This window comes from Camarhynchus parvulus, chromosome 3 (assembly GCF_901933205.1).
Source record: "Camarhynchus parvulus chromosome 3, STF_HiC, whole genome shotgun sequence".
Taxonomy (NCBI): domain Eukaryota; kingdom Metazoa; phylum Chordata; class Aves; order Passeriformes; family Thraupidae; genus Camarhynchus; species Camarhynchus parvulus.
This window is the reverse complement of record NC_044573.1, coordinates 34,768,296-34,793,409: the sequence shown is the minus strand read 5'-3', so window position 1 is coordinate 34,793,409 and position 25,114 is coordinate 34,768,296. Positions and strand designations below refer to the sequence as shown.

At 36.2% G+C, this 25,114-nt stretch overlaps 1 protein-coding gene across 3 annotated transcripts in view; it reads left to right on the top strand.

Annotated features, from left to right (window-relative positions):
- The window catches only part of STRN (striatin), a 67,805-nt gene that overhangs the window by 29,714 nt on the left and 12,977 nt on the right, over positions 1–25,114 (top strand). For 2 of the 3 annotated variants that reach the window (XM_030946457.1, XM_030946455.1), the window contains exons 6-15: positions 6,615–6,750; positions 8,572–8,707; positions 12,415–12,525; positions 14,821–14,907; positions 15,465–15,608; positions 17,761–17,897; positions 21,500–21,675; positions 22,630–22,677; positions 23,351–23,472; positions 24,318–24,485. In XM_030946457.1, coding sequence (XP_030802317.1) covers positions 6,615–6,750; positions 8,572–8,707; positions 12,415–12,525; positions 14,821–14,907; positions 15,465–15,608; positions 17,761–17,897; positions 21,500–21,675; positions 22,630–22,677; positions 23,351–23,472; positions 24,318–24,485 — 1,265 coding nt within the window. The remainder of the gene's footprint in view (positions 1–6,614; positions 6,751–8,571; positions 8,708–12,414; positions 12,526–14,820; positions 14,908–15,464; positions 15,609–17,760; positions 17,898–21,499; positions 21,676–22,629; positions 22,678–23,350; positions 23,473–24,317; positions 24,486–25,114) is intronic. The other variant, XM_030946458.1, reaches the window with a different exon arrangement.

Genomic DNA, 25,114 nt, shown 5'->3' with positions numbered 1-25,114 from the left:
TTAGTTCATTTATTACCTCATTTTTAGTAGCTTTATCTTACTGAGTGAAACCTAAACAGTCAAATTAGTTTACCTTCTTGAAGGTGTGTATTTGACTACCATTTAGTATGAGTGGAAGCAAATATAATAAAGGAATAGAACTGGAAAGGAATGAGGATATACCAAACATATGTGTATATATATGCATAGATACAAATGTCTATGTATAAAAATGGTATAGATTAGTTCTTGCTAAGGGTTTGATCATTAGAACTATAAATAGCCAATAGAAACGTCTTAAAGAAAAATGGTCCTCAGTGATGTATCAGTCTCTCTCTAAACTTACCTGCTGCCTTTTCTTTTCTTATTGAACTGCCAAGGGCTTCCACTGCCTATACTTTACATGAGCAAAATCAAACCTCAGCATTTGAAAGCAAATCTGAAGACCTTTTCAAAAAATAAAAAATTTGAAAACTTTATCTTTCTGATATACAGAAGTCATTCCAACTGACACTTCAGTGAATGACCATCTTTGTATACCAGAAGACTATGTAACTCTTTTGCATCTCTAAATCCTATTAACACTGGCCCAAGTAATGAAAATGCTGCATACTGGCTGATGAATGTTGTTTGTTGACTAGCTTATAAAATGGTTTATTTGGGAAAATACCTCTGAATTTATAAACCTCAGGTAAGAGCTGCCATAAGAAAGATTTCCAAAATAGTATGCAAGTAGATGTTGAATTACAAAAAGGAAAAAAACCCACCAAAACATTAAGGGGAATAAAGCAAATGGATTTTGGATTTTTTTTTCACCTTTTTTCTGTTTTTCCCTACCTCCATCTTGCAGTGAGCTAACAGGCATTTCAAAGGTACCTTATTTAGGCCAGATCTGGATACTTTCAACAGATGCACTAAAGCAGGAAAAAAAAGTAGATAAATTGGGTGTTTTTGTGAAGAAAGAAGTACAAATGGACCACACTTTTAATTGGCACCATTCTGTGGCTTAAGAGTTTGAGAGATGGTTTTTGGAAATGTCACATAAGACTCACAGGACAGAAAGAATGGGCAGAAAGACACAGAAGTTGTGCAGTTGGAGAGAGAGAGAAGCAAAGAGAGGGGAGGTGAATGGAGAAATAACTTACAAGAGTTACTCTGGTACCTCAAATATTAGGGTTTTTTTTTAAATTCTTTATAAAACTTATTTGTTTGATATATTATAGTTAGCTGACTAGATTTGGCAAGAGAAGTGGTCCTTGCTTTTTAAATGTCATTCCTTTGCAATTCCAATTTATATGCAAACCATTTTGTAAGTGTTGCTTACCATTTGTAATACATATTGCACTAGTTCTTGCATTGTGTGGTGTGACTTCATAGGGGATTTCGAAGGTTGTGACAGACTGTTAGCCTGGCCTGTGTTCATTGTGTGTAAATGTTGATGATTTTAACTGTTCTATAGTTTTATAAATTATTTTGATATTTTCTGTGCTACATTATGAAAGATTTTACAGTGTTGAACATCTGATGAACTGTTCTTAAAGGCACTCCTCAGTGAATTTGCATGCATTTATTTAATGAGTACAGTTTGATAGAATTTAACTAGCCACATTGAAAAGACTGTTTTAAAACATATGATAACTAAATTCTGTGGGAAATTAATAAAATTCATGAAGACTATGCAGTAGCTATTTTGATAGTAGTAGGAAACTGAACCAAAGAAAATGGCTCAAGAAAGCGTATGGTAGAACAGCTCTGAATCCTGGGTCTCAACAGGTTTTTTCCAGCTGTACAAGCTCCCAGGAGCATTTCTCAGCCTAAGCTGAACTTGTATTTATTTAACTTTATTGTGGTATTTCTTCCTGCTTCTGAATTTATCAATAAAATCCTGGTTTTATTTAAGATAACTTGTGTATGTCTTGGATAAAATAAACAAACAAAAAAACCCTCTGTTCTTTCCTTTGAGGCTGTGAGTAGGACTCAGGCAGTTAATGTTCTTTTGGTTGGACAGTTCATGGGAGAAATTTGAGATTCTCCCTGGACATGACCACAGACTTTCCAGGGTTATTATCAACAAAAGAGAAGGTAATGATAGAAAAATAGAGTGTGTTAGTTACAAAGAAAATACATGTCTATAATGTGACTTTAGTCTAAGTTAAACTTGACTTTGCAATTTGAAATGTTCTGGATCACACTGGGAGCTGGAAAGGTATCATCAGCATCCTGTTGTAGTTTCCACAAAAGAACTTCACCTTGCCTGTAGGTTATGGCTTCTGCATTTCACTCACTAAGAAACAGGATTTATGTTAAGATCATGAATATTAAATGTTGAGAGCAAGTACGTTCAGTCTGAGCTATACATTTTTTAAAGCTGGCAATATTTCAGTGTCAGAACCAAGTGGATCTTTACACAAAATGCTTGTCTCAAGGTGTGTCACTGTTGGCAGAAGAGGAAGAGTTGATGTTATGACCTGCAGAGCCCAGCAAAGCCTGGCTTTCTTTATTTAAATAGTATATATGAAATATCCACAAATCATATTTTTTTGATTTCATGGGAAGATACTATTATTTTTAGTCTTAGAGGGGCCAAGGGGTTAACACAAATCTGAATAATTGAACAGCCTGTAAAATACAAATTGGGATCAGATTTTCACAGCCATCATGGCTACTCAGAATTCTGTCAGCTTCTCCTGAGGAGGAAAATACTCATGTGATTTCAGTATCATGTTATTTTAAGGGATGTAAGTACTTCAGTTACCATCCCATTTGTAACAAGAATTTTGTGTTTTAAACAGGAAAACATTTCTTACCTTTGGGAATCAGAAGTTCCCTGTTTTAGGAGTGATATTCACAAAATCTGTGCGCTGCCCGTCTATTGTAGTAAGAAGGAAAATCCAGCAGCATTAGTCTAGCTACAGTTGCCTCTGGCAGTAATTATTGTTATGCCCATGGGAAGCAGTTAGTCCTGTTGTACCTAATTGTGGGTAGGCAGGAGTGGCAGGGTAATATCTCTGCCCCAAAGAATTGCCTGTCTGCCTGGATAAGGCTACTGGAAAGGAGAATGTGATGGACAGAGATAACAGTATGGCATAGAAGATATGATACTGTTGAAATGATTTTTGTTGGGTTGGTTAGTTAGGAAATGCTGAGTCACCTGGGATGGGACCTTCAAGGAAAGAAGACACAAAGTTAGGTGCTGGAGAGAAAAGCATGCAAGAGTGCTGTTACAGAGGCCAGCTGAGGAAGGAGCAGTGGGAAAGAGATTCAGAACAAGCAGCTGAGGAGCACAGCGTTGAGGATGCCTTGCCACAGTCTGGCTGCTCTCTGCTTTCTGCTTTGGCAGGTTCCATAGCTTCTCCTGCTGTCTGGGAGTTCTGGTTCATTCTTCCCCAGCTGGTTTTCTTTAGACAGTATGGCTGGGGAGGAAGGAAAAAGCTGCACCGAAGTTCTTGCGCTTTGAAAATTATGTTCTTCCTTAAATATGTTGTGATACAGGACAGTTCAGAAGAGAGGAAGGAATTGTCTTTGTTGAGACCTTTTCAGGCTTTTTGGTCTCTATTTGCAATGGGCCCTGAACCTTGCCTCACATGTGCTTGTGATATCACAGTTTGTATCAGTCCCCACTTTTGGAGCTTGATTCTGTTGTTTTCACTCATTGATTTATTTAAAAAATACTCGAAGCTAGAAAAGCCCTGGAAATGTCAAATTGTGTTTCTTTTTCTAAAACGGAATTTAAAGTTATTTATTTTACTACCCTATCTCTGAATATATTTTTGGGCCTTCTGCTTTTTTAAGTTGCTTTGTGAATAACCCTCTAAGAGAAAAAATGAAAAAAAGAGAGAGATAAGAGAGAGATGGAAAATTAATGAAGCAAGCAAGCTTGAAGTATCCATCAAAGTACATAGCATAAATTAGCTAAGGCCAGACATTTTCTTCAATACATTTTATGTTCTTCTAAAGTATTCATGCTGACAGCATTATCCAAAATGCATTATGTTCATATGCTGCTAAAGGATGACAAATAGCTCAAATTATTAAATCACCTTTGATTTGACTGCTAAGGTTTATTGGGGTACAGTATAGGAAATCAGCCTGTCTGTCAGCTTGAAACTATCTTTCTGTAGAACCCTTGGATAGTTTAAGTATTCTGTCTCTTTCTGTTTTTCTTTTTGGGTTTTAAGAATTCTTTCTTGGAAGTTGTGTCTTAGCACAAATAGTTTTCTGTGGCACTATGCTGACTGTACATATCTGTACTGTACAGGAGTTTTGAAGTACCTTATAAATAAGCTACCATGTTTCCCAGTGCTTGAGATACCCATTTACCCCTGCTCCCCATGTAAATGCATATACAATATGTGTGTACATATATCCTGCCCACTAAAATGTGTAATAATTAATAGGACAGTTGAAATCAGAGCAGTTAATCAAAAAAAAAAAAGATACCTCTTTTGGTAGTCTCTTTGAACTTCAGTGTGAGAGAGCCAGGTTTAAGAGCAAATGAGTACAGAGCCAAGTCTGGTATGATTTGCTGCAAATACTTGGACCTGTAGAAGGAATCTGTTTCTTAATAGTAAGGTCTCTTAATTAAAATTTTATAGTCCATGGTTGGTATTAGTTCATATATTGCTGTTTACCTGGAGTATGTCTGAGAATTGCTATTATAGATATCAGCCATAGTGTTTCTGCATGGCAGATTTTTACATGGCAAAATACAGAGGAAAAATACCCAGAAATAGTTGTGGTTTGATGATTTAGTTAAAAAAAAGTAGACACAGACTCTCAGAATTTGCTGAAAGTCAAGAAGTTAGTCAAATGAAACACATTACAAGTGTTGTCTTACCAAGATTTTTTTCTGTTGGAAACAGCAAGGCAGCCGTACCATAGGATTTCTGTGAAAATGTACATTATTACTACAGATTCATGAGGTGTTATAGGTTGCCAAAGTAGTGATTACGTAAGGAAAAATAAAGATGTCACAGGATGTTTTCAGGTTTGTCATAGAAACAAGGGTCACAATACTGCTGGAAGCAGGGCAAATTTGAAACTTGCTTAAGATTGTTCTTAGATCTAAGTTAAGATCTGGAAAAGTGGAAGGAATATTCGTGGAAAAAACAATGACCATGAAAATATAATGCATATGGAGGTATATTACATATATTATGAGGCTGCTGTGTATGCAGAATTTCTAATGAAAGTGAAATCTCTATTGGCATTTTTGGCTGATAATGGTTAGTAAATGGAAAAAAAGTAGAGTAGCAAATTGTCTTAATGAAATGCAGATATACTGGGGCTATGAAAAAGCCACTTCTGCTGATTATTGTCATGTAAGCATAGAACTGCTTGAGCAGAGACTTTGGAAAGAAGGAAGTGTGCTGCTTATCATGCCTTATTACACATCAAAGCTTTTGCCCTTGGATGCTTCCTGTAATAGACCTTTGGAAAGCGTTATGATGAAACACTGGAGTAAGTGGAGATGGATGGATGATCAGGTGCTCACACTGCAGGGGGATTGCAAAGCCTTACTGTATAGGTGTGTTAGCTGATTGAACCTTTTGAAAAGCTTAGCAGAAGCAAGGCACTTGCTGGTACTAAGGGTGACTGCATAAGACAATTTAGGGCTGCAATTCTGAGAGGAGAGAGGGGGAGACTTCTGCTGTTTCAGTGATTGTGAGAATCAAGATGACGTGCATTTAGTGATGAACTATGAAAAACTCTTCTGATTAAAGGTAAGAAAACAGTAAAGCTTGTCTTCACTGCTTCAAAGCCATCTAAAGATTGTACCAGGTTTTATTGGAAGGAATTGTAACAATTCAAGATGAATGTATTTTGTTCACTGTATCTTTCAGGGGTTGATGGAGAAGTGCATCTTCTGCATAGAAAACACAGATCCTGTTGATAATTTTAGGACTGCTTTATCTGTACTTTTGTCAGAGTTTTAGTAATTGTTACAGTCCTGTTTCTTAGATTCTTCCTCTTCTGTTGTTAATATAACAACCCTTATGCTTCCTGTTCTGAGGCACTGCCTAAATTTCTGCCAGCAGAGTCATAATTTTACCCATCTTCATCCATTTCCTTATTTGTTTAATGTAAATTCAAATATTATTTAGTCATCAGTGATATTTTCCCATTATATTCTTTTATAGTGGCGTATTTATCATGTCTTAAAAGCTAATGAATGATAGATATAGAGTTTGGTGTTTGCCAGCAAGATGAGGAACATCACCTAGCAGTAGCAAAGTTGTTCTGTACCCTGATGTACATGTGGGAGCCCAGCTTGGTAGCTGTGGTTTATGTCCTTGTTGCTGAGGTTTTCAGTAATGGCATAGCAGAATTGATGTTGTTTTGGGCATGTGTCAAATGAATGTTGCTTTTGAATGCTTTTCAAATAAAATATTGAAGTCTCTGTCCTAGTAATGGCAGTCATACTAAGAATAATTGTTGGTTCTAATAATATACTTTATGTATATTGTTTAGTTCTTTGGCCACAAGAATTTTAGCTATTAACAGTCCATTTTTACTTGTAGGCTTATTTTAGTCTTATATGTTGTGCATAATAATACAAAACAGCTTAGTAATTGCAAAAGAGACTTCATTGTGATTTCTTTTCTCTCATGATGGTGATTGTTGTTGTTGTTTAGGAAACCTGAATTGACTGACTCTGCCTCTCTGCTAGAGACCTTCAAATTTCTTGAAAATGCAGCTGCAGACTTTAGTGATGAGGAGGATGAAGAAGATATTGAAGGAAGAGAGAAAACAATCATTGATACTGCAACAGTGAGTGGAAAAAATAATTGAAAAAGTTACGAAGAACAGAAAAAATGAGATTAATGAGGTGCTTATAAGCAAAGTATATGACTATGTATGTACACATGCAAATCATTAATGCATCTTTATGATGTTCTGTCCAAGCATGTGTGCATAAGAGGAATTATATATGCATTTCTAAGTTTTTGCATACAAGTTATGCTTTGCCATCTTTATTGCTCTAAGTTAGATTAAATTTTTCTAAAATTGTCTCTTTACTATTCCATACTGACTAGTATTTTTGATAGATACTGGAACAGAATTTTTAAGGTATCAATGTCCTTTTTGACAGTTCTCAGCTTAGTTTGAAGGTATTGTTCATAACATTGCATATCAATATTTATTCTTGAATATTTATTAAAAAGGTAATGATACTTAAAATTACTTGTAAAAAAATGTCTTGGAGTACAAAACTGAAATACACTTATATTTATAACTTGTGGAAGGAAGAGGTGTAACTGGAAGAACTCTAATGTAGTTAAGAAATTTTTTTGTTTGTTCAGTCAAAGGCCTTAACCTCACTCATGATCTATACTTTGCTATATGATTTGTTCATATGATCACATAGATACATGCAATCAGTACTCTTCTTTAAAATTAATATTTATTCAGTGAATTGTGTTTCCTAAAAATTGAAGCAGATAAGAGATGATGGATGTGATTGTTTTTATGGTCAGTTTTACGAAGTAACACTAAAGAACCAATTAGTTTTATGGCATTTTTAAAGGGGATCTTTCCAGATCTTTCCTGTCATTCATGGACTGTGAACTAATGTCTGAGACTCTTCTGTTAAGTCTTGTGTAATTCAGTATGTTCACTAAGCCTGCTGAAGAAATGAAGCTTGAAGTTTAGAATTGCTTCAGGTTTAAAAATTCGTTCACTGTATTTAGAGGAAATACAATGAGTCATCCTCATGAGCTTGGAGTCTTTACAAACTGACCCTTAGCAAGGGTCCAAGTCAAAACATTGTGATTAATGGAAATTTTCCATTTCTGTAGAAGTAAAAATTATGGTACACTTTTCATGTATCATGGCATCAGCTTACCAGTTGGTCAGATAACTGCAAAGAATCGAGTTCGTTTTGATTATTGAGGGAAAAGTAAATTTGTAGAAAGATTAAAATGAAATTCTTCATTAAATAGTATATTTTTTTCTTTTACCAGAATTTGCTTTTGAATCTGAAAGGGAAATTCAGTTTGAACATGAAAAGCAACATGTTTAAGTGTCAATACCATCTGAGAAAGCATTCAGGATGGAATGACTTACAAAGTCTAAGAAAATCAGCTCTTGTCAGTTGTGGGGTTTGGGGTTGGTTTATTTGTTTCCTGGAGTTGAGTCTTGGTCCACATAGAGAATTATTTCAGAATTGAAAGTTAGCTATTTTCAGAAAAGCAAAGTGAGTTTGGTTTTACTGAAGTCTTTTCTGTGGCATTCTTGAGTTTTGCTTATGTGTTTTATGTGTTTTTCAGAAATCTTTTAAGAGAGAGTTTGTACATTTATAGTATTAAAGAAAAAGATAGTAGTGGTGTAGATTAGTGTAGATTTATTATCCCCGTGATTGATTATTGATGGTCACAGGAAGAAAGAGTTACACACAAGTTCCATTTTCACTTAGAAGTTTGAACAAAGTCTATGTATTATTCCAGATTTGCTTATTAATGTGTACTTTTCTGCTTCCTCTTCAACTTCCTGTTTGGATTTTGTGTAGAGGACAAGACAGTACTGCTTGGATTAAAAATGTGTTTGTAACTTAATTCAGCATTTTTTTCCCTGTACTTTCTGACCCTTCAGATTGTAAGGAAAAGAGTGCTATCTGACAGCAGTGAAGACAGAGATACAGAAGAAGCTTTGAAAGAGTTTGACTTTTTGGTTACCTCAGATGATGGTGATGGGGAATCGAGAAGTTCAGGAGATGGGACAGACTGGGGTAAGGAAATTTGATGGATCATACCAGGAGAAAAAAAAAAGTGTGCTAAGAACATATTCTGACTGATCAGTTCATTGAATGAGATCTCTGTCAGGATCACAGCATCTTTTGATTATTTCTTCTATTTCTGTTTTTATTTTATTATCGATAAATAATTGGTAGACTGAAGTCCTCTTGATATAATCTCTTTTTTTCTGTAAACTGTTTCAGTGTAAAGAATCTTCAAGGTTTCTGCCTCGGGTCATTTTTCCTTTTCATTAATTCTAAGGCAGATAGAATTTAAATTTTATGAGTGGCATTTCAGTGTATTTTTCCAGTGACCCATGCACATGAAGGGCTCTGATAAAGCTGTATTTTACAATTATGATATGAAAGTTATTTTGTCATCTTTGCTTTTTCTCTTTGATGCACAGAGTAATGTGAGTCATAAAATCCAAATGAGTTGTACTCCTATTGTGGATTAGTAATTTAGTTAATATGAACTCTTCAGCTGCTCAAACTTTCTTTGATAATTTAGCAGAATAATATATCTTTAGGGCCACTAGTCATAGAGAGACATTTCACAAACTGCTCTCTGTCCTTTGAGGTTCATGCCCTGCAACCTGGCCGCCATCTCCACTTTACCTTGGCATGATTATTCTGCCCAAACCCTTGGTATAGAGAAGGGGAGAAAGAAAAGAACTGGTTAAATATTTTGATGGGAAGTTGATTCCTGCTTAAGCTGCCCTGGAAAGTCTTAAAGATAGGTGGACATGGAGCCATTGAAGATGATGGGAAATAATTGAGCTTTATGATGGAGCTGCAACTGTGACAGACAGATAAGCCATGGTAGCTGTGGCTCTCACATGAGCATCTCCAAGATGCTGTATTTCACTGAAGCCATGTCCGTCTCCTGGTTGGACTCCAAGTTACTGTCCAGTGTGATATAGTCTCTGCTTAAGAGCATGTTGTAATATCATTAGATACAGCAGTCAGGATCTGCTGATCATTAGATATCAGCAGTCACTCACCAAACAAATCTAGAAATACTGCTCTTAAAAGAAAAATTGGATACTGCTCTTTAATACTAAAATTTTATCCATTTATGCAGGGTCAGTGCAGCTATTACTTGTGTCACCAAAAAGTCAGTATGCCAACAGGAGCTTTTTGTTCTCAAATTCTCACTTCTGGTTTATTTTTGCTTTTATTGATGACAGCTGAGTACAAGTGAGCAGAAGTCTAACATTTAAAATAAATTGTTATTAAAAGTAGTCCTTTCATTTCCAGAAATGCAAAAAAGTTTGTTTGTGTTGGAGGTGTTCATGTTTTTCAATTACTTCTTACACAGCCTGTGTCTTTTATGGTAACTCTGTAAGACTTAGCTTCTTCAAAGAACTGCTGTTGTAAATCACTTAGGTGAGCTTAAGTGAAACTGTTAAATGTAGTACAGTAGAGTAATGTTGTAGTGAGGGACAGCAGCAACAGAGGAAATTCTTTCTTCATTTTAGATTCCAAGTATTATTGTTCAGTTACAGTAAACTGTTGAACCCATTTGACTTGAAAGGTCCTCAAATGTTTTCTGGTAATTTTTAAGCTATTAAGCACTTGAATAGCTGTAGTTCAGGATCCACTTCTGAAGTTGAATAGTATCTGTTGGACATGTGGGAAGCATGCTGGGACAGTCTGCAGAAAATTAATATATTGGGTGCTTTCCTGGCAACAACCTAATAAAAATCTATTTAAACTTTTTTTTTTTTTTTTTGCTGGAGGAGGGAAAAAAAGTCTTGTCTAGCCAGGGAGGAAAAGCATGATTAAAACTTATAACCTAGTTCATTCCAGAAAGACTAGATACTTGTTTCTCTGAAGTATGATTTTCTCATATATTTTTGAATTCTTTATGCAATTCTTGCTCATTAGTGGTAATTGAGGTATATGCATTAAGAGGACATGACTTAGCCCATATACTATCTATTTTAGAGTCTCTCTTCAGCTTACTAATGCTTATTTTCATAGCTTTGCTTAAACTGATAAACTTTGTCTTAAGTTAATCTGGCACTCCATGAGTATAGGATCATGACTGAAGGGTTCAAAGGAGTGAGAGAGCACCTTAAAAAGTATCTTTTCCCTCTGTGATGCAACTCTGAGCAGAGTCAGGCTCTATTTTCTCAAAATCTGTATATCAGGTAGTTAGAAGCCACGCTAAGATGCCTTTTTTTGGCATCACTGAACTCTCACAGTAGTCTCAGCCCCTCCTTGAAGCTCATCTGCTCCAGCTGCCTGCACAGTCTTAGTGGCTCCCTTAGACTTGCTACACTATGCCAATAATAGGTACTTAGGACTCTACCTAAAAGGTCTCTCAGCATTAAAAATATTGTCTTGGATACTCCAAATTGTGGTCTCACAAGTGCCCAACACAGGGGAACAGTCGCTTTCTTCACCCTCTTGGTTACATTCTTGTTAATACAGCCCAGGATATTGTTGGTTGCTCTTGCTGCAGGAGTATGTTGCTGAATCCTGTTGAATTTGATGTTGATAGAGGATCCCTAGGTCTTTTTTAGCACTATTCATTTTTGACAAGTCAGTCATATTAATAACCTATGTGTAGTTTTTATCTTCTGGCCAGTCATAGTGACTCCTTCAGACTGTGATTGATAATGTTGTGCTTCCTCTACAGACATTTAGGTTCTGCAGCTTAGTCTGAGGATAAGTTTATTATTGTTTGTATTTTGAAAGATCTAGAATAGCTTATCAATGTAGAAAGCAAACTTGGTCTGAAAGGAATTAATCTTTAAATAATAAGGTTAAGATTTTAATGAGAAAAACAAAGCGAAAAGATAATGCATTTCAAAGATTTTGGAGCTGTAATGGTCAAGAAAATATATACAAGGAAGAGCTGTAATGCCTCCCCTTCTCTCACGGATTATTTTTCTAAGCTGCCTCAGGACAGCCTCCATATATGGAAAAATTGCTTGGGGGATTTGAACTCACGCAACATGTTTTGCTCAAAATCTCTGAATACTCTAGAATTGGAAGGATTCTTCCATGCTGTATCATTTCACAGAGGAAACAATTTGAGGGAGCTGTTTAGGAAAAAAAGCAAATCCAAACCAAAATGTGGGGATGTTTTTGCATTAGGTACGCTGAAATGTTTTGGACTTTTTTTCCAAAGATTACTACCTCAGGCCTTCACCTTTTTGTAAAGTTTCATGGCTTTAGTGCTCTATGGGGTTTATTTAAACCATGATGACATGAATATTGTGTTCCAAAATTATTAAAACGTGCTACTGCTTTGTGTAAATGACAACATAGCACAAAAGCAATAAAATGAGAATTTGAAATGCAGTACACAACATGTGAGTTGTAAAGTTATGTAGACAAGTAACATAGCTGTTTCTTCTAGATATAATAATTCTTTCCCTGGAGGAAAGAGAAAGATGAAAAATGTGTCCTGACTTATTGTAAAGTAAATGTTGCTTACATTTATGGACAGCTATGTGCTTGGTTATGAGAATTAAACATGTGAAATTTCATCTCAATTTTTAATAAGAACATTCTGAGCAAACAGAAGTGGAATGTGAGTAGCAGTTTTGCAGTTTTCACAGGCTTGGTGCTATTTCTGTCTATTTAAAATAAAAGACAAACGTTGACAGCAACTGTTGCCTCCTTCAGTGGAGATCACTTGGTGACATTATTGAAAAAGGATGTTTCATTTGTTTCACTTTGTTTAGAAAAGGAAGACCAGTGTCTCATGCCTGAAGCCTGGAATGTCGACCAGGGAGTTATAACCAAACTCAAGGAACAATACAAAAAGGAGCGCAAGGGGAAAAAGGGGGTGAAGAGTAAGTGGAAAACATTGCACCTTAAAATCATAAATCTCACATCTTTCACACCCTTAATTCTATCTCTCTTTCAATGTTTTCCTAAAATTACTTACTCTTTTACTTTGCTGCTCCTGACTGCTTTCCTGTTCACCAGTTCTCAGGGGTTGAAATTAATGACAGATAATCAAGTTACCTGATAAATAGTTGGATTAGATATAACTTCTTCCAACCAAGTGTTGGATTAGTTAAAAATTCTTGCTTTGAGCATGTTTTGTACTTTTGTTACTCAGATATTTAAATTGTAAAAGGCATTGTTTTAATACTTCACACTTTAATACAGAAGACTTCAGAATCCTTTCTTAGCTGGAAACATGCCAGTTTCACAGGATGAGTTAAAGTCTGGTATATAAATAAACAAACAAAGAGACCAAACTGGAAACTCTCTTGAGTATCCTATTAGATGACAGTGGGAGAAAACAGGTTAATTTCTACCCCTGTTTATACTTGACATTCACAACATGAAAGTCATGCTGTCATCATAATTTGTTATGCAGGGCTCGAAATAGGAAACAACTATGACCATCAGTTTATTTGTAAATCACAGGATTTATTTATTAATTTTCGTACCTCTGGGACTAGACTTCAAAAAAGTTGGGTATTTTTATTTAAAAAAAAACCACCTGTGAACAGTATCTGAAATACAGTTTCTAGCCCTGTATTTTTTGTTACATTTCTTGAAATACAGATATGTTTTGTAAAATCAATTGGTTTTGATAGGTAAGCCATTAAATTTTTTGAACTTAGATGGAGATGGAGTGTTTAAAATGAAACACTTTATTCATGGCTGTGTTTCAAAGACCTAGCCATATTGAGAATTCATGTGTGAAAGATGTATATTAATAATATTGCATGTAGCCTGGTAAGAAATTTCAGGGATATTTCTCCCTTTGTGGCAAGATGCTTATGAATACCAAGGAAATTCTCACTTCCAAAGAGATATGCACAATGATGTAAATATGTCAGAGCCTCGCATGAGGCCGACTTGTTTTATTACTTTTTGTATTGATATTCTCATTAGCTGCTGCTCAGCAGTTGGTTATTTGGCTGAAATTATGTTATGAAATAACAAAAACTAAACATCTCCTTTTTTTCCAAATTAAAAACAAAAAAAAGGCAAATTACCTTGCTTTAAATTTCTCAAGTGATATTTTTGTCATCTTTGGAATAATTTAATTTACTGGAAGTTCATTGCAAATCTGACAAGAATCTGAGCTAACTAAAGTGTTCATGTTTAACAAAATTGATTCTAAATTTCTTTATGGTTAAAGATAGGGCATGCCAATGTATGATTACAATGAAAGTGATTTTTGTAACTTGTCTGTTATTTTTAAAATACACAGACATGTTATATAGTTCAGAGTAAATAGCTGTGGGATTAGTCTAGCAGAAATTATTTAATCCAAGTTTTGAAATTCTGTTCTTGAACATCTGTTGTCTTTTTATTTTTGATGATAAAACTTAATATAGATGCAGACATTATTGGAATATGTTTTATATCATTATGATAAAAAATCACAATGGAAAGGCAGCACTTGGACATCCAGTGCTCCTTCATGAAGATAATTGCTGCTCAGTGCCTTTTGGATTGATTTGATTGGTTTGATCTTGGGAGACAAAGTGGTTTACTGTAGCAGTGAAATTAAGCATCTTTCCATGGACAAACCATCATTGGAGGGCCATCAATGCAGAAAAATCAGGAAGAATCAGAGCCTGTTTTCAGTTATTCATAATATTGCACATAGTGAAGAAGAATGTGAGGGAGGCTGTCTGGAGAAAGAAGAAGGAACTAAATAACATTAAATTTTACAAAGTTTGTTTCTATGACTTTAATTTAATCATATATGGTGCTTAGCCTCTGAACTGCTACTAAGTAAAATACTGGTTTTATGAAGCACATATTACAGTAAAACAATCTTGCAAAATCCTTGTTAGTGTTTTTCTGGATTGAGTAATATTTTGGTGACAGACAAGTTAAATACAATTTAGTGTATTATCAGTCATTATGATTAGGGTGGACAAAGTAGTGTTTGCAACTGCATTAGTAAACTCATGATTTTGCAAGGCTGTAGTAAACATTCCTGTGAAGTAATAAGAGGATAGAATCATAGAATGGTTTTATGAGAGAATACATATATTAGAGTACACTACTGTGTTAAAGCTGCTTGAAAATAGCTGTATTATTTACTGGTCTAGGAAAAAACATAATGGACTATGGGTAAGACATTTTCCCATTCTTAATTAAACTTACAACAGGAAAAACTACCGAAGATATGTTTCAGCCTCAATCCTATATAAAACAGTCAAAACAGGGATGTGGGAAAATGATGGAGCAAAGCACAGGTAAGTGTCAAGAAGGGCATGGGTCTTCACCATATGTAGCTTCAGGAACTAGGCCAGTGAATCCAGTTGCATTTTTATTTTAATATAAGTATAACTTCTTGGATTATATAGTTCATGATACTACACTACTGCACAAATAAATTTAAATTATAATGTTGTCATAAGAATATGCTGCACAAAGTACCTGATGCACAAATTCTAAAATATTCATGGATGTCAGCTATTGTTTTAGCAAAGTAAATATTCTAATTATCTAAAGTGTGACTCAGTTGGCGGCATTCCTCAACATCCCGTACAAGTAGCACTATGAGTCCATTCATATGGGGAAAATTGTGCGTTCACAATTCTCAGCTGCTTCTATCACTTTCTTCTTGAAATTCATTTCATGCTGGATGATTAGTTACTGCTGAAATAAGTGCTCATTAGTTTTTCTGTGGTAATGTCATAATGCAAGGTAGGATCCATTATTGCATGTGCTGCTGTAGCATATCTGATATAAGGAGTGTCATCGTGAACTATGCCTAAACCCTTTAATTTTTTTGTTTTTTTCTGGTTAGGGCCCAACAGGTCCAAGCTGCAAGATATGCTTGCAAACTTGAGAGATGTTGATGATCTCCCTTCATTACAGCCATCTGTTGCACCTTCTTCTAGGCCCAGTAGTTCAAGGCTCATTGAACATGAGATAAACAGGACGGATGAAGGTAAATATTAAAAAAGTGCATTCCCCTTTGTAGAGGGTGGATGTTTATAGTTACTTAAGAATTATTCTCTCTGACTTTCCAAGCACTTTACAAATTCTGATTTGGTATTGCACCTAAGTTTTAGGTGTAATAAATGACATTCCTATTCCTCCATTATGGTCACTATTAGTAAGGTCAAGACACCTACCTAAGTTCGAGTCTTGGCTGAATATCTTTGAGCACAATGGAAAAAATAATTTGGCACTTAGTGGCTTTGTAATATGACCATCCTTAATCACTTGCTTTTGTTTGTGCTCAGGCCTGGCAGACAAGTGTGGGCCGGAAAGTCTGAGGACATAAGAGCATCATTTTTTTCCCCATTGACATAATTTTAAATGTATGTATGTATACATACACACACACACACACAAGCATGCCCTTTTTTCCAAAGTACAAATATAGAGGATGTGCAGGTAAACACAAATGCCTTACTATAGCTTTCAAAAGCATGTGTGGTGAAGCATGATTGTGTTGTGAATCATACAGAACAACTTGCAGCTTGCCAGTGTATTAATTTCCATAATGTGTTCCAAAAATTAGGAGAAATTCTCACAGGGGCTAGTCCGAGTATGGAGAGCCACACATGCATCTTTGTAATGAAGCACTACTATTAAGTCTGAAAAATGCTGAGTCATTCATTTGATTTAATATTTGAATTGCTATAATATCGATCATAATAACATATAGGATATGAAACTATATTAATTTGTTAAATATGGCAGCCTTCCAGTAGCTGAAGGGGGCCTGCAAGAGAGCTGGAGGGGGACATCTTATGTGGGCATGTAGTGACAGCACAAGGGAGAATGGTTTCAGACTCAAAAGAGGGCAAGTGTAGATTGGGTATTAGGAAGAAATTCTTTACTGTGAGGGTAGTGAGACACCGAACAGGTTGTCCAGAGAAGCTGTGGATGCCCTGTCCCTGGAAGTGTTCCATGCCAAGCTGGATGGTGCTTTGAACAACCCCATCAAGTGGAAGGTGTCTCTGCCCATGGCAGGGGGCTGGAACATGGTGATCTGTAAGGTCCTTTCCAACCCAAACCATTCTATGATTCTGTGATATCATGTGCTCTATTAAAATGGTAAATATGTGTTTTGAAAAAAGTGCAAAACATGAGTTCCACTTAGCAGTCTTTCAGTGAGAGTGAAAAAGTAGGTTGGCCAAGTTATAATTAAGATGCATAAAAAGCTCTTGTGTGTGGAATGGCTACCAAAGATCTCAGTAGTTCTGCTTCCTTCATGCTCAGTGATTTTCTTCATGAAAGAAGGGGGTAACTTAGCAACGCTTTGTGAAGTGGAAGAATTTTTTGTTGAATGTTCCCTTTCCAACTTTTCTCACATGTACTGAGAGCTGTATTAGCAGAGCTCTATTTTCATGTCCTCTCAGTAATGTGTTTTTTAATTCAGAGACTCACATGGATTCTCACAAAAAAAGGACAGCTGATTGTTACCAGTCTGAGTTCGGTATTAATTTTAGCTGTGTATTTCTTTATAAACCTGACACTCCATATTTTGTGCACACATTTTTTTATTCTAGGAAGTTTTCAGATTTGGTGTCCTGTATGTATTGTGTGTTGAGTGAAATACTGCATTGTGAGCTCAAAAGACAGGAAAAGAGAACTGTAGTGTAGGCTTTGGGGTGGAGGAGGTGAAAGATGTTTGTGATGAAAAGGTAATAACTAAGAGACCTATTCAAAGAGCCGTGCTTGAAGGGCTTTGATTTAGGCTGCTCCCACCAGCTGTTTTTATCTACATTTCTGTTCCTTCTTCAATATCTATTTGCTGTATTTTGTAGTTGAGTTGGGGAAGGTGTTTTCTGTGTTACTTGTGCATTATATATGGATTAATGGTAGCACACCCTTCCTGCCCGTGGCTGGCTCTGTTTACTGTCTGGAGTTGCACACACCTCAAGTGTAGGTGTGTTCAGAGGGTGCTGCTTATTGGTAAGTACAGTGATTATCTTTGGAATAGCTGTTTTTCTATGCATCTCTGTGGATCTTTTTGCCCTCGGCTACTTGACAGATATGTAGCGTTCTAAAAGTGGAAAATGTGCTTTTATTGTACACTGTAGTATAAATCTATGTTTCAGGATTCTGTTTGTTTTGTTTTCTTGCAGTGGAAGCTTTAACATTCCCTCCATCCTCAGGGAAATCTTTCATTATGGGAACAGATGAAGCCCTTGAAAATGAACTGGGTCTTGGAGAACTGGCAGGCCTTACAGTAGCAAATGAGGCAGATTCACTGACTTATGATGTAAGTGGTTATTAATGGTAACTCAACATTCTTCTGTCTTGTTGAAGGCAGATGCAAGTTACTTGTGTGTAGACTCAGCAGAAAACATTCACCAGTTAACATTATGCTGCCAGAGGATGTCACAAAGTTTTATTTGGCAAAGGAGTCTTTCCCGTACACAGCAGCATTCAAGCTCTCTGCAAGCCCCTCTCCTCTCATTTGCCTGCCATGTTATGCAAGTAGTTGAAAGTAAATTAGTGATAGTGGTACATCTGGGCACATGCAACCCCAGTGACTGAGCAAAATTAGGAGTATCATGGCCAGCAGATTAAGAGACATTTATGTCCCTTTTACATGGGCTGTATGCAGTTTTGGGCCACTCCACTTCAAAAGGATTGTAGAGAAATTGAAGAGTATCCAGTAGCTTCTGAATGATGAGTAGATGTTAAGGGAGGTGGTCTTGCTTAGCTGTTAGGAGGCTGAGGAGTGCTTGAATAGCATCCTGCAGGTATTAGAAGGGTGCTTGTAAGGGTGACAGTTCCTAATGTTTTTAAGAACTAATTTTCCCTAACTATGTCTTCAGAAAGGGGTATGGTAATGTACAAATAAATTGCTGTTACAGGTACTCCTAAAAATCCAAGGCTGGATTTTAAATTCAGAGAACATGGCAAAGCTAACCCATCTGTACAAGATGCTTTCACTGCTTGACTTCATTGTGCAAGTGTCCATATAAATGTTCTGTTTGTTCATGTCTCAGTATCCTGAACTAACAGCTTTCATTTATGGAGTAGCACTTCTTTATCCACTCCAGTCCTTTCCTGCATGGTAGAGAATATTAACTTCTATTTGTTCATTTGTCCAATGCCTGTATGAAGTCCTGTGATCAGGAATTCATAGTCATGGTTACCTCAACTCTTACCTTTTTCTAGTGCTGACATTTAAAAAAAAACATTTACAAAACTATTTGCTCTGGTTACTGTGCACTTTATTGAAGCAAAATGACAGGCTGGTGTTCCTATTTCAAGTTTTATTGTAAGTTTAGCTTACGGATAATGTTTTTATTTTGGACTATTTCATACATCTGGCTGCCAAATGTGAATCAGGTATGATTAGTGAAAGCTTAGTATTTATTTTTAAGTGTCAGTTTTGAATCATATGGAGAATTAAGTTGAAAGATCACGTGAATCAGTCTTTAAATATATTTGCTTTCAAGAGTGGCAGACACTTTTCCCATTTTTGGTTCCTTTCATCTCTCTGACATTTTTGCTAGATTATTTTCCTCAAAAAAATGGCAACATTAGCCTACCTCATTTCATGGTTTCAGTTTTTTATATAGTGCTTTGACTGTAAATTGAAGAATGGTTTTCACTTGGCAATGAAGGTTATTAATTTATTACTTAAAAGACAATTTTTTTCTTTTGTATATTGGTTTTTAGAGTATCTAAAATTACAAATTAAACAAAACTAAATTTTCCAGATTTCTAGCCAATACACTTAAGTTTGCCTTTTCTTTTTCCTTCCTTTATACATTCTTGACAAATGTTCACTTTGGTTGGCTCTGGTTTTTTCCCCTAGTCTTATGGATAGATTAATCATCTTCATAAAATTGTAATAGATTTTAGATAAGAGTGACTGAACTATGAAATCATTGCATTTAATGTTGAGTACTGATTTGGAGGTTTTGGACTTTGCAGTAGGCCCTTGTTTGATTTCTTACAACTTTGAACAAGAGAAGTACCTGTCATTGCTGTCTTTAGTTTTCAATTTGTTTTAAATTAGTTTTCAATTTTGTATAGACATGAGTATTATTATAAGTGGCAAATCCAGATCAGGTGCTAATTTTGGAGTTGGCATCCCCCCAAAGTGCTTTTCAGGCCTTGGATTACCTCACAGTTGTGCTTTGGTGGGGAGAGACAGAAGGAGGTTGTGTGCTGTGTGAGTAACCAGCCTCAGAGCTTGTGAGACTGGTGGGTAGAGTGATGTGGTGCAGCCAGGTGGGTGATGTGCCAGGGCTAGAATCTGTTTCCAGCTCTGCTGCTGGTCTGTTAGCTGGGACTGCCTTCCATCTACTTTCCAGTTTATGAAGTGAAAGTGCCCATCTTGGAGTCCGTTTGGAAGGACATTTTTGAATGAATGTCCAGCAAATGGAGAATTTTATCATGCCAGGACTGGAATTCACTGTTAGACCATCTGAGGTATCTTTGTGGCTTTTGCAGATGTGACACAGAACCTGTTCTGCTGGTATGGCACCTGGAGGGGAGGCAGGTTCCCTCCAGCACCTGATTGGCATTAGGTGCCTATGTTGAGGCGACCAAATTCCTCTCCAGATATCTGTACATCTTGTACCCTTTTTGCTGAGACTTTCTTGGCCAGTCCTCAGAAAACCTGCCAGAGCTGCTAACTGTGCAGTCCTGCCCCATCCTTGTACCAGCTCAAGCATTTGTCTGTTCCCTCACTGAGCCAACTTGGCTCAGTAAACTGGCAAAGAAACTGACTTGTCTCCCTGAGCAAGGCTATATGTCATTACTAAGAAATATGATGAGACTAAACCTGCTGTTTCTTGTGGCTCGTTTCTCCTTGTTTAAAATCTATAGAACCTTTTAATTTATTTATATTTTTATTGTTAAATCCAGATGTAACGAAGCTTAAGAAAAAGCACTTCTGTTCTTAAACCTCCTCTTTCGCACCCACTCCCCAGGATGAAATGTTTCTTGAAGTGGCTCAAAATAGTTCTCTCATCTTTGCAGTTAAAGATACAAATTATTTGGAATTATCTTTAGATTTTGACATGATAAACATCAGTACAACTGTTTGTTTTCTTGGTTTTTCATAACCATCATCAGCAGTGGTTACAGAAAAGTAAATTTAACTCATGACATTGTTGACTGACAGTGAAAAAGTCTGTTCAGCATTTTGTGTCAATATTTGTTCAGAGGAGCAATATTGAAGTAACTTATTTTATTAAAAGGCATTATTTTGGATCATCTACAATGCATTTATTGCCAAATAATTGTGTCTGTATACATGATACCTTATTGCCTGCCAGTTAGATTCTTAGTGTGTAGCCAAGTCCCTTTTGCTTTTTTTTTTTCCTATTCTGGCAAACTTTACTTGTCATGCATTATTACAGAGCTTGTGTTGCCTTAGCTGGGTAAGTTAGGTTGTGTTCCTTTCTGTACTTCTAGAGACTTCTCTGTTTCTCTCAGATCTTTTCTTTAGAGGTGTTATGTCAGTAGTACTTTGGATATTCAGGGACTGCACCTTGGTGAGTCAAGCCGAACTTTGTAAGTGAATGAGCCATAGATCAAATTTTAAACACTTAACTGTATTAATTGAAGTATCAGTGCTTTTGAAGTGTGTAATTTGACAGACATGAGATTATTTCAGATTTGCATAGAATTTATCACTGTGGACATGACATTGCTCGTATGGAATATGCCTACCTTGGTTCTCATTTTGAAGTGTCTGGTTAGTGTTAAGTGGACTGTTGTTTGAGAGCAGGTTATTGTGAAAAGTGGGTGAGGTAATTTGACATCTTCTGAAAATGCCAAACTAAATTTTTGATTTCTTCATTTTGTTGTGCCTTCCAGCTTAATTACAAGTTTGGCATTTTTTTTTATTAGATAGCCAACAATAAGGATGCATTGAGAAAGACTTGGAACCCCAAGTTTACGTTAAGAAGTCACTTTGATGGAATAAGAGGTCTCGCTTTTCATCCAGTTGAACCAGTCTTAATAACAGCTTCAGAGGACCATACATTAAAAATGTGGAATTTACAAAAAACAGCCCCAGCAAAAAAGTAAGAATTTTTCTTTATTTTCTTCAAAACCAATTTTAATTTATGAAGGAAAACCAAAACCTAGATACTGTTTCACTGAATGGCTCTTACAGTTAATGGAAAGTGTTCCCTGAATTTAAGACTAGGAAAACAAGCTCTCAGAGAAGGGTGGAGATGCCTAAAGAATGCCAGAAAAAATCCATGTGTGTTTGTGAATGTGTTTTGTTTGTGAAGATGAAAACCATTCATGTTTTTATATTTTCCTTGTAGATAACATGACAAATTAATTTACTAGTGAAGATATTTGGATGCGGCCTGTTAGTGTGCTTGCATGTGTATATAAATGTATAGGATGCATTTATATATATATGCATATGTATGTATACACATACATGCATATACATGGGACAGCTTGAAACACTAAGATGTTGCCAGGTTCCTTTGTTAACTGTCTCTTGCAAATCGCTGGGAATTTCCAGAAATCAGAGGAAATTCGTAGTGGGGCTGATGTGGTTAAGGGAGTACATGACCCCTTTGAGGAGAACTGGGCATAACACAGTCCTCCCTTGCATTGATAAAGTCCAGAGCAGCAAATTTTGAAGCACTTCAGTGTTGATAGAAAAACTTTGAGTCCAAAACTCCTTTGCTCCAGTAAGAACGATTAATGATACATTCCATGTGATGCTAATGTCTCTCCACTCCTGTTCCATTGGTGTACCTAGCTGCTTGTTTGATGGGTCTCTGAAGTACCTTGAAGGTCTTCAAACAAAAATCCAAACAACCAGTCCTGTCATGTTTTGAAAGACTACAAATAGTTCCTAGACCCGTGAAAAATCATGTTGGGAGAGGAAGTTGTGGGAGAAACACTGCAAAAGATGTAGCAGGGATTTTAAGAATTTAGTGATTCTGGCAGATTTTTGTGAAGCATTGTATAAGATGGTACACATGTTAACATTTTTTTCATACTTCATTTAGGAGTGCTTCTCTTGATGTAGAGCCAATATATACCTTCCGAGCACATAAGTAAGTATTTCCTGAGAAATACTGTCATATTTTGAGAAAGCTAAGATTTTCAAACAGAAACAGAATTTTTTAAAGAAGTAATTTCCACCTTATCAGCTACCGATTTCATGTGATGCTTTTAGTTCCTATGTTGTTTAGAATATCTGCATATATTCTGCTTCCTTCTGCATAGTTATTTATGTCTGAAGTCAGATATACCACAATTTTTAAATGAAAAACCTACAAATGATACAATTCAAATTTGTTCAGGTGTTCTGTTCATCATTGCAGCTTTTGCCTTTTTGACACATACTTGCGTATGTGGAATGAAACCGAAGAAGAATGAATGCCATGAATTTAAATCTACTGAGATGATTTCATGAAAGCGCCTTAAATCTTTAGAAAAGAGAAAAAATGTGTTTAAGTGAAATATAAGATCCTAGATTTTAAATTGTGATGTTTTTCACATTTCATGTGCATAATGATTAATTGTTCTGATATCAGCTGTGTTACAAGATATTGTGGCGGGTATTTTTGTGGGAAGTCTTGTAGCACATGATTTCATTACGCAGAATTTTTGTTGCAATCCATGCAGCAAGTGAATTGTATCCAACATGGAAATTCTTAAGATTGACACTGTATTGCATGTAATGAAAACGTTAACAGTCAGTGTTTCTTTGGGGCTTTCTTCCAGTGGACCAGTGCTCTGTGTGGTGATGAGCAGTAATGGTGAGCAGTGCTACAGTGGGGGAACAGATGGCCTCATCCATGGCTGGAACACAACCAACCCAAACATTGACCCCTATGACTCTTATGGTACGTTGCTGTTGCACACAGCAGTGAAATGATAAGTTTAGTGGCAGTAATGTTATGTCACTAAAATCGTATAACTTGTAGATAATGCTTCTGTGAGAGTTTAAAACAGCAAATTGAATGTTATCTTCAATTACTTAAGTAAACTTTTGTTTTAATGCTGATACTACTGCTTGATGGCAAGATAAAATGTCATTTTCTTAAAAAAGGCCTCGATCTCATCACAGCTTTTAGAAACAGCTAGTCTAAAGTACAGGTTTTGGAAGTACTGGAGTAAACCTGATTATTTGGAAAGTACAGGAAATGTGTATTTTTTTGACAAATTTCTGTGGAGTTGAGATAAAAAGGTTTTATAGTCTGACACCAAAGCTGTTAATGTTGGTACAAACAGCTAAAAAGGCACAGTTCAGTAAAATTTACTAGATTTGAGTGGATATCGGCCTTGTGTCTGGGTTTTATGATTTATTTTGCACTTGTGGTACCTTCAGATGCAGTTGGTCTCAAAGCTAGCTTCTGCATAAAAAGGACTGCTGTGGCATTAATAGCTGTTTGAAAGTGAATTTTAACAATGAAGTGTGTTTTGTCAAAGTCAGCAGTGTCCCTTCTGCTGAAGCATTGTTTTGTTCCTTTAGTTGTAAACTGGGTAATTGAATGTCACATATGCTGCTGAAATTCAAGCATCTTAATGCCAGAATAATTAAGACGTCTGTATTGATATGATGTGATTGATCTTGGGATTTTTTATCAATTATCTTCTAGAGGTTGGTGTCTAAACATGGGCTAAGATACAGCTATTGGCTTAATTCAGATTTTGTTTTGAAATGTGTTTTGTTGTGTTTGGTTCACAGATCCTTCTGTTCTAAGAGGTGCTTTTGTAGGCCATACTGATGCAGTGTGGGGTCTGGTTTACAGTGGAGCTCACCAGCGTTTGCTGTCCTGTTCAGCAGACGGCACTATACGTTTGTGGAAAGCTACAGAAATTGCTCCAGCTCTCAATATCTTTAATGATAATCAAGGTACAGAAAATTACCCTATCCTGAAGTTCATGAGCATCACTGTTCAGACTGACATAATTTTGGCTACTGAATAGAAAAATTCTCCGTACTTCTTTCTGAGTTTTGTATCTTTATGAATGTTTTTAGGAAGAGTAAATTTTGCAACCCTTCTCTGACATTACCTGAATATATACCATCATTCAGGGGGACAGTTAGATACATCTGAAAGCCAACTGCTGCAGATGCTCTGCTGATGTTACTAGCATTGTTGAGGATAGTGTATTAACTCCATAATTCCCATTCAAACTTGAGTTTCCACTAGACCCTTGCTTTTGGTTTGTCCAGAATGAAAAGCCCTTTCTTCCTCAGTGGAGGTTTGGAGTAATCCGTGTTTCATCTCAGGCCAGTGTCATTGTACCTTCCAGATTCGTTCCTTGTGCCTCTAACACAGAGATTCCAATTGAATTTCTGAGTTTGCAGCTCAACTAAATAACAATAACCTAGTGATTCTAAACAGTACTAGTTGAAAAAAAAGTGCTCCTTTAGAGTTAGTTACTGAAATGTCATGCACAAGTGAAAATCCCACTGGTTAGAATCTAATTTCTGGAAGTTGCTGTCTGTCTGAGCCAGAGTGCTCCAGAACAAGCCCA